Genomic DNA, 10,373 nt, shown 5'->3' on the forward strand with positions numbered 1-10,373 from the left:
CATGTCCCACCAGTAACATTTCTGTTCTGATTTTTTAAATGCATCTTATATTATATTAGTAACCAAGATATTTTGTTGGTTTGAGATCTAAGAATTGTCCATTGTAACATCAGCCTTAACTCCAATTTCCATAGGTTCAATATCCATCCAAAATACTTATAACCTAATTTTTATCTGAGCTCCTAATTCTACTTTAAAAGTTGATCATTCCCCCAATTTGAACTTAGGGGATTCCTTATTAAATGTTCTCTGCATCTCCTTCATTGATACATAGCAGACCTCCTTTTGGAGCCCTGATACTAAATTTATCTGAACTCATGTGCTCAGATTCAAATGATTTGAATTCGTTATAGCTATCATATTTCTTCTAATTCCAAGTAATCTATAATATCTGTGGCATTATAGGTTTGCATGGCCAAAGATTATATTCTGACTGAGTTTGATTTAGTCTTATTACTATATCAGATACCTTATCAGGCTAAACAGGTGCTTTGATATGATGGATGCTTTTCGTCCATATATTTCTGTTGGCTCGCTTGTTTGTTTCCTGCCTTGTCACTTGATAATGCTTTTTCTCTCTAATACAAGCGTATTGAATCACAGTGGCATATCCGTTGTTGGGATTTCTTTCCATTTAAATATGACAACTACTTTGTAAAGTATTCATCAAATCATACTTGGGTAATTCATGTGGCTATTTGGATTATTGGATCTGATGTGTTCTTCAAGTTGTTATTGATATGGACACATACTAGCAATGCAAATATTCACATACAAGAATAAAAATTCCTAGAGATTCAAGTATGCAAGTAGAGAGGAGATTGCTACAATGTACACAACACAAAATTTTTGAAAAGTGATCAATTTTTACCTAGTCTCCAATAAAATACAATAAAATAAGTGAGAAATCAATTTGGACCAAGTGAAAGCACGAAAAAGAATGTACAGAAGTACAAAAGACAAAATAAAAATGTGTACTAAAGTACAATTATAATACGTGTTCACTATACTAAATCTCGTCAATTCCTCTCTGCTTAGAGGATCTCATCCCTGATCTCTGTTGTAGTTGGGGGTACAACCTGTCCAAAGTACAAAATAATCCTTGGGTTTTGTGTAGTTGGTCTCTTTGTATGAACCCATATTTCTGTTAAAATGTAGTGCTTGAACCAGTTGCATAAAACCATTGGATGGCCTCCCCACATAAGAACAAAGCAATAAAAGCATGCTGGCAGTTAAGAAGGAGAAGCACTGATGGAGATAGAACCAGTGTTGTCTGGGAGCAGAGTGAAGCCTGGAGTGAGAGTGGGACTGAGTGGTCCTTCCCAAATATACCCTAGGAGGGAAGTGGTCCTATCGAGCAATCGATACAAACATATATTATATATATCCGTGTGCAATCGTGTGAGTGATCCTGGGAGCCCTTGAGATGGGGAAGTTCTGGAGCGAGAGACCATGGAACACTCACTTGCAACACTGGGAGGAACTACATGTATAGTGTGGTACTCAAAAGTGTTGAACTTCCGATTCATCCCTTAGACACATGGTTCCAATAAGTAGCAGGATGCGAATATGGAGGATTGTGTGGTGCAAGGAGTCGTCCTTGCTTAAGTATAAAGTTCCCAGAGGTTGTTTAGAGGATTGTTGACAGAGTAGAAGACCATTAGAGTGAATTTGAATAGATGAAAAGAGAGAGGTCCATTAAAGGTATGAAGACTTATGATTGTGACATGGAGACACATCCTGGATGATTCTCCAACATGATACGCTTGCCACGTAGTGGAGATGGAATACTTTAAAGCATCACAACTGTTTGGGAAACTTGAAAAAAATTACAATGAAATATGTCCTAGAAAATAGTAGGGATAAGGACATATTGTAGAGGAGGCTTCCTTCATTCATGATATTCTCAATGCAGGTTGGCATTTGCAAGAGGATAATAGTTAAACAAGAGAAAATATGTTGTAGCATGATGGTGAGCATGCACATGTCAAAGAGGTGTGGACATTATTGCAACAGGGGGGTATGGAATGTCAAAGGGGTGTAGAACCTTTTGAACATAGACCTATGGTTGGAGAACTTGTTGAAGGGTCTAGAACATGGGCTGAAGATAACCTAATTTTAAAATCAAATTTCCAAGTACACAATTTTTGGACAGGTGAAAACTTCAGATATATATATAAAAGATGGAGTACAAGTACATATGCAGCTTTATCACAAAGTTGGTACAAGTTAATCTCTCCAAAGTCTAACTAGGGAATCCATAAGGAAACCTTAGCCACCACCTCCTTCTAACTAGAAATCACTCCTAACCAGAGTTGGTTTCTTCACCAAGGATCTTCAACATGCTAGTATCAACACCGATAAGTCCTTGACATACGCAAGAAGCTTGTATCACATGAGTTCTCCACACTAGCACTATTGTCTTCTTTAGGGTTTAAAAACCCTAGTTAAATTGTATCATACAAGTACATGCAAGACAAATCTAGCTCTATCCTCCAAATCTACATGTCTATTCTAGGTTTTGAGTCCTCAAACCCTAGGTCTCCAACTCTTGCATCAACACAAGCACCAAGACCCCCATGGAACATGAAGGATATGATAACTGAGTCTTCTTCCAGGCAAGGCATCGTACCAAGTTCAAAACTCATCAAGTTAGTCTCTCAATGATCTTGTCCTAGCCTCTCGTCTTGGAAGAACTAGGCTCCAAAATCATGCCATGTGTTAGCTCCACTTTCCATGTTTTTTACCAAGGTTGAATCCCTAACACTACACAAAGAGCCATAATAACCATCATCATCCCCAATGTCATGTTCTTCTCTAGGGTGTACATAAATGGAAAAAACCCTAGCATCACAAGAGCAAACCCTAGCATCACACGAGCAATCTCTCCAATAACATCCAAGACATTTCTTTGTCCCCTTGTCTTTTTCTATGGTTTCCTTATGAACCCTTATGTCATGCTTTTAGGGTTTCCTTGTGAAGCCTATGTCTTGCTTCCTACAAGACTTCTCCAAGACAATACATAGAATAGAGTATAATGATGATTGTGAATAAATGTGCTATCCCCTCTTTATATATAGAGTAGGTGAGGGAGGCCAACATAAAAAAAGGATGCAAATCCATACAAGTAACCATCAAAGCAACCCCACATGCAATGCTTTATGATACAAAGATGTACACTTGTTAAGATAAGGTTTATCCAACCGCCAAAGCAAAATGCCCTCTAAGCATGATTGGCCTTTGCCTCAATGCCCCTCCTCCAAAATGGTACACTCTCCAACAAGTTGTTATTCCTATTACCTCCCCAACTTACACTTAATGATACAAGCTCTAATCCAGAAAGTGCAATTTGAGGAGGAATTACTAGGATGGTCAGCATTGTCACCTAAGCAACCTATCGTGCCACTTTTGGTTGGATCTTCTCCAGCTCAATGGGGGTATCCCTAGGTATTTAGATAATTAAAAGCTATAACAATGAACCTGAAAGATGGTGTGAAGAGATAGTTCTAGAAAAGCAATGTCTTCTGTAGTATAATTTAATAAAAAGGGTGAAGGAAGGATTAAGAGATTAGTGCCAATCCAAACAATATTTTACCGATGGAGTCAAGACACTAAGCCTAGATGGCAAGTTCAATACAGGGTTAAGACTGTCGGGGCTACAATATGCATGCCACAAGAACTTAATGCTGTTGAAAATGAAAGTAAAGAACTACTAGGAGGGCCTTGAAAATTCCTGTCCAAGTCTGTTGATGCTTGAAAGATATCATATCCCCCCAAACGTTCATGAACTTGGTTGTCCTTTGAATAGCAGCTTCCCACCACAACAACCAACCTCTGAAATATATCATATCCCCCCAAACTTTCATGAACTTGGTTGTCCTTTGAATAGCAGCTTCCCACCACAACAACCAACCTCTATGCTTGGGAGTCAGGGGAATCTGAGTGAGAAACATTCAACTTATCCAAATATGAGGGCTTTGGATTCATTGCTTGCCCCACTAAGATAGAAGTTTGAATGGGGAGATGGTTCAACCCAGTAGAATACTAGAATCAATCAAGACATCAATAGGTCGAATGTTCTTAGAAAAGGACATATTGTCTTCTGAACCAGACACAATCAAGTCTTTCTCATGCCCTTTCCTTTCCTTGTTTGAAATTCGACCAAGTGAACTAGCTGCCACTATCAAGCCCTTTTTCCCTAGTTGGGATGAAAGAGTTGCAAAGTAGCCTTTCATCTCAACTAAGCTTGCTTTTTCGAGCCACAGAATACCATATCTCTACCACCTCGATCACCCTCCCATTTGGCCATATTGAAATGCCCAGCAATATTCTATTGTGCATTCAGCAAGGAGGAGGCCTTCTACCCCTAAAGATGAGTGTGATAGAAACTGATATTGGGAGCATACAGTGGACAAAGCCCTAGCAGCCTCTCCTGAATTAAAAGAGTGAATCCACAGAACACCATATCTCTACCATCTCGATCACCCTCCCATTTGGCCTTATTGAAATCCCCAGCAATATTCCATTGTGCATTCAGCAAGGAGGCCTTCTACCCCTAAATATGAGTGTGATGGAAACTGATATTGGGAGCATACAGTGAGCAAAGCCCTAGCAGCCTCTCCTGAAGTAAAAGAGTGAATCCACATCCTTGTGAATCCTTGTGGTATAACAAAATTTTACGAGTATGAGGAAAGAGCAAGTACTAAACCCCCCTTGCCTCCATGAGCATGATTTGTAGTCCAAAATGGACTAGTCCAAACATAATTGATGCAGTTACGAAGTTCAAATCCAGTAATTTAACTTCTTGTGAGGATACTACATTTGGCTTTGCTTTATGTCATATGAAGCACTCCATGAACAAATTACGTATGATATGGGATTGTCATCCCTTTTACATTCCAAGAAGGAAGGGACAGTTTCATCCTAGGAAGAGAGGGTTATCTAGGATGCTGTACCAGTTGCTCACCTCTGTATTCCCCAAAGTAGATGCACCTTTATCAGGAGAAAGAGTCACAACTTCCTTGAAGGAATTCTCCCAAAGGGCGAGATTCACTACTCAGTAAGGCTTATTCAAAGGGGTGGGAAACCATGCTACCTTCTGCTTATTGGATTTGACATGCCAAACGTTGTCAACCTCCATTGACATTGAATCTCAGATAGAACTTTGGAAATTAGCAAAATGTGACTTGGCTAGCTTGAACTAGAGATTGAATAGGTCGTTGTAGAATTAGAATATTACTTCAATAACTTGCCATTGGGGATGGGAGATGACAGATCATTTGAGGACCTGAGGGATGCCATTGACAGGTGTATTGAATTTCATACTCATAGTGTTAACTCACCTCATTGTCCAATTGTATGAAATGCGTCAAGCTCTGCAAAGGAACTTAAGAGTCATAACAATCAAATGCAATGGCTATGGACTTCGACTTGGGTTATGCCATCCACTCTGACATCTCCGAATAATGACTTAATGGACTTATATGCTTCCTTAAATGGAGGCATCAACATGTTCTTAGTTGGAAAATCCCAAACACTTGCAAACGATCTATATTTCTGAATATGGATGGCACATCATTGGTGGCCTTGCAGTTGTCATGCTTGCCACAGAGAGGTAATATTCCTTGATTCTACTTGGAGGATGTAATTAGGAATGGTAAAGTTTTGAGTCACTTGTAGATAATTGTCAGACCTTAGATGGAGCTGATCCATTGTTTGTTCTGTTTTTGAATTCAGGTTAGTTAGTCGGAGCCCTGATAAGGTTTTTCTCCATAAGGGCATGCCTCTGTTTAAAAATAGTTTATAGTATGCAGTTGGTCCTATTGGATGCTAGCCTTTTTCCATTTGGAATTATCTAATGAACAAAATTATAACTTCAGAGCAAGACTGAATCCTAATTATGGTGTCTTATTGGGTCAAATACATGAAGAGGGAAAGGTCAGAAAAGGTCCAGAGTTGAGGATGTATAACTCTTCAAACCATTAGAAAGTGAGTCAGAAGATGAGTGAATTTGTCTTAACATTTCGAACAATAAATGCTAACAATAATTGAATTTTGCAACTTGGTGTAGTGGCTAAAAAGGTTCAAGAGGCAAAGAGTAACATGAAGCATAAGCATATATCTCTGCTGTATTTTTGTCTTCCATTAGATTTTCTATAAGACAAGGGTTATAAAATAAAATTTCATTTGCAAGTCAAACTGTATATTTTCAAAAAAAATAAGAGGTCACAGAAAATAGGGGTATCAAGTAATGATGGTGAAATGTGTTAGAACAAAAAAAACAATACTCAAAACTCAATGATTTGATCCGTGCATGAATGGGAACTAATTTTCTACTCTGAGAACTACAACAAAGTATTACACGGAGGAGTGAAAAACAATCCTATTATGAATCCACGTCCTTATCCCTCTATGAGATTATTAAATTTATCACGTTAGCAAATCATCTTGTCAGGTATGTTGAGCACAACTTCACACTAAATGGATTGCCTCATCTCGGCAAGGAAAGAAAAGAAGTAAAGCACCTAAGTTGGAGTTATTGTTCTACGTTGAACATACATGAAAAGCGTCTCTAATTTTTGCTAGGTTACTTGTGTTTCCATGGATTAGATGGTGGGAGATTTCTTGTGGAAGAGTTCATTCTAATCTACACGTTAATTGTTCTTGTGGAGGATATCTTATATTATTTTATTGGGGCTGTTTATAGTGTTAGAGCATCTGATATTGTCCATTGCTTATGATTCAAACCAGCCATTTTGGCGTTCCATTTGTAGCAGAAAGCAGGGAAATTTTAAGGATGGATATTTATCTTAAGAAACCTTGGCAAATCTGACTAGTCCATGATTTGCAATATGTAAAATGTTTGGTGATATTTCTGCAAAGATATTCAAATTTCTAATAATTGTATATAGTCTTGTGATTTTAAGGTAAAATAAATTTATATTGGGCAAAATGTTTCTAGAAAAAATGGAAGTTAACAAATTATTTTTCAAATTAGCCCACCTGCGAATATTAGCCCCTAAATTTTTTCGTGGAAGAAAGGTATATTTTTGGATATAATCAACCAGTCATGAAATATAGTCATGTCACTCACCTATTTAGCTGTTTTCCACCTAAAATTTTGCCCCGGCGGAAAGGTATCTTTTTATATATAATCAACCAAAGTCGTGAAATATAGCCATATCGCTCACCTATTTGGCTGCTTTCCTGTAAGATTGCCATCTAGTCGGTTTCCATATTGAAAGATATGGTATAACTTGCCTTCTCCATATTCTGTTTTAGATTTTATGGCTCCTGAGTTATCGGTTGCTCTTTCCCTCTTATATTCTACATAATTGGTTACTAATCTCCCAACTTGTTTTCTCTTGCCAGGTTCGCAATGCGGTTTTAAATAAGTGAATTGTTTTAACTTCTATTTTCTCCTTTGAGACCTTGTCACTTGGTTGCATCTTTGTGATAAAATTTAGCTGTGAAACTTTGATGACTGGTCATGCCCCAGTTGAAAGGCTGACTTCATTATTTTACGATCCTCATTATTCTGACTATTACTTTTAAGATAATGATTGCAATCCCTCGCGGCTTTTGTTCTTGGAGGCTTGGAGTTGGATTCAAGTACGTATAATGTAGCTAAGTCATCACGGTGCAATAGTTCCATGCTTATTGCTTCTCTAATTTTATCGTCTCGTTATCTAGGAGCCAGAGTTCAAAATACAGCTAGATTCAAATCTTCTTAGTCAAGGTTTCTTTCCTGAAGTCTTCAAACAAGATTCAAGATTAACTTTGGTAGTCTTGTGGAGTATGGATTAGTTGAGTAATTTAGCATAATATGAAGCCAGTGGTTTTCTGATCATGCTGTGGAATAATTATTTGGATATTCTGTTTTCTTCCATGCTTCTATTACCTGTCTTTCAATCTTGCTTTATCGTAGACCGGTGAAATTATGTTAATTTATCTTGTTTGCTGAAATTGGAATACCTTAGCACGCATTTCAAATCGTAGGAAATCATAGAATCTGTTGTCGATTTTTACCTATGTCAGAGCTTTCAGAAATTTGAAACTGTTTGTGTATATATATATATATATTGCATGGGTTGCCAAATTTTTCTGAACCTACTTTCATGCATAATATTGTTCCACTGCTAACATACTGCAAGATGCTTCCCTAATCTGGTATTTCATTCTTGTTTCTGATACAGTAATAATTTTCACCCTACTTTGCCACATTTTTTTTTCATTGTAGAAGCTAAGTTCCTTCACAATCAACGGTCTTTTTAGAATTTGTGGATGGTGGCCAGAAGCTGTGAAAGACAACAATGAACTTTGAGGAGTCATCAGATGACATAATTTTTATTGTGTTGCATCCATTCATTTTCATAGTTTTTTCCAGATCTCCATTTGGACTCAAGCTTCAGATCTTACACAGGGAAATATCCATTCCTTATTTTGCAGGTGGAGAATCTATTTGGAATTGAAAGCCACAGTCCAAATACCGAGGTACGGCTTGTGAATGGTCATTTGCAGAAGGCTTTACAAAGTTCCAGTTTTCATCTTTTGGATATCACCTACATGAGTGAATTTAGAGCTGATGCCCATCCGTCAACATCAGGAGGGAAAAAACATGAGGATTGCATGCATTGGTGCTTGCCAGGCATAACAGATTATTGGAATGACTTGTTTATGTATACTCTCCTTAAAGAAAGGATCAATGTTTCTTGATGCTTCACTTGAATCCCCAATTACATGTCTTCGGGGGTTGTTTGGAACAATATCAATACTCACGTATTTCCTCTCTGATTTTCATATTTGTTCAATATCTTGCTGTTTTTTTCACAGAAAGCTTTCCCGTGTTCTTTGCCTCCAAGTTAAAGCAAATGAGGCGAGTGATGAATCTTCATGGTTCTTCTCCTACAATCAGAAAAAAGTTCAGTTACAAAACATTGATATACAACATGGTGAGGTGCTAATCTTCTAACCATCCACTTTTTTGTCGAATAATTATATCAAAAAGTACTTTAAAAATTCACATTTATCAACCTTAAAGTTTCTAAAATAAGGAATTCTAAGTACTTCAAGAAAATCATATAAGAAAGTAATGCAATACAGGGAATAGTGGCTTTAAAAAACCACAACATAAGGAAGAAAATTTTGAGGTTAAAATAACTTTTTAGGCATGAAAATGGTTTCTCGCCTCCTTGCACTTAATGTTGATTCAAATACTAATGCCCCCTGTTGATATAAGAAAGTAATGCAATACAGGGAATAATTGCTTTAAAAGACCACAACATAAGGAAGGAAATTTTGAGGTTAAGAATAATTTTTTAGGCATGAAAATGGTTTCTCACCTCCTTTCCCTTAATGTTGATTCAAATACTAATGCCACCAATGCCCCTTGTTGATATAAGAAAGTAATGCTATACAGGGAATAATTGGTTTAAAAAACCACAACATAAGGAAGGAAATTTTTAGGTTAAGAATAATTTTTTAGGCATGAAAATGGTTTCTCGCCTCCTTGCACTTAATGTTGATTCAAATACTAATGCCCCCTGTTGATATGAGCGAACTAAAGCCATAGTGAATTTCAAATTTCTCAAAAAAATCTTGGTTGGCATGTTACAATAGGAATTGATGTTTTTTGATAGTTTTTTTACCAAGTTTTCATGACATGGGACACATGGATGTGGATATGCATACATAATACATCTCAAGAGAACCTTCAAATCGGACACATGGATGTGGATATGCATACATAATACATCTAAAGAGAACCCTCTTTTCTTTAGAGGGAGACAATGTATATGAGGATTCCAATAAAGGAACCCCTTGATATATAAATTTTAAAATACAAAAATTTTAAAATACAAAAAGCAATTTTTAGTCAATGTAACATTTATAATAACAATGAATCACATAGCAATGTAATTATCATTTATGAAAGCAACAACATCCCATGAGCCATTACACAGTTTGATATTTAATAAATTATTGTATTTTGCATGTCATTGCTCGAATGCCAAAGTCTAAAATAAAATACAATGACACATCATGATTCATACATGTATACATCATCATTTTTCTCAGTATAAAATATAAATCTAGACAATAATTTTGTTATAAAACGTGAATAAGCCACTAACCATGCCCAGGCCAAAATGCCATGTGTTTTGTTTCCTACTTCTATACACCACAAATACGTACACAATCACTATCAAAATCCTCTCTTATAAATGATGTTTAGTGGCTCTCGAGCTAATCTATGTTGCATGCTAGCACTGCTAGCTCTTTTGAGCGGTGTCCTCTAGAACGACAACCAATTTTGTTGTTAGCTCTTTTGAGCGGTGTCCTCTAGAACGACAACCAATTTTGTTGTTGTCCAC

At 36.9% G+C, this 10,373-nt stretch overlaps 1 protein-coding gene across 2 annotated transcripts in view; it reads left to right on the forward strand.

Annotated features, from left to right (window-relative positions):
* TBL13 (TRICHOME BIREFRINGENCE-LIKE 13) overlaps nucleotides 1-8,835 on the forward strand; it is a 260,977-nt gene extending 252,142 nt beyond the window's left edge. For both annotated transcript variants that reach the window (XM_089385832.1, XM_089385831.1), the window contains one exon: nucleotides 8,449-8,835. In XM_089385832.1, coding sequence (XP_089241958.1) covers nucleotides 8,449-8,715 — 267 coding nt within the window. In that variant the 3' untranslated portion in view covers nucleotides 8,716-8,835. The remainder of the gene's footprint in view (nucleotides 1-8,448) is intronic.
* The last annotated feature ends 1,538 nt before the right edge of the window (nucleotides 8,836-10,373 follow it).

This window comes from Pinus tabuliformis, chromosome Q (assembly GCF_031772625.1).
Source record: "Pinus tabuliformis cultivar Carrire ecotype Pingquan chromosome Q, CPIR1, whole genome shotgun sequence".
NCBI classification, from domain to species: Eukaryota; Viridiplantae; Streptophyta; class Pinopsida; order Pinales; family Pinaceae; genus Pinus; species Pinus tabuliformis.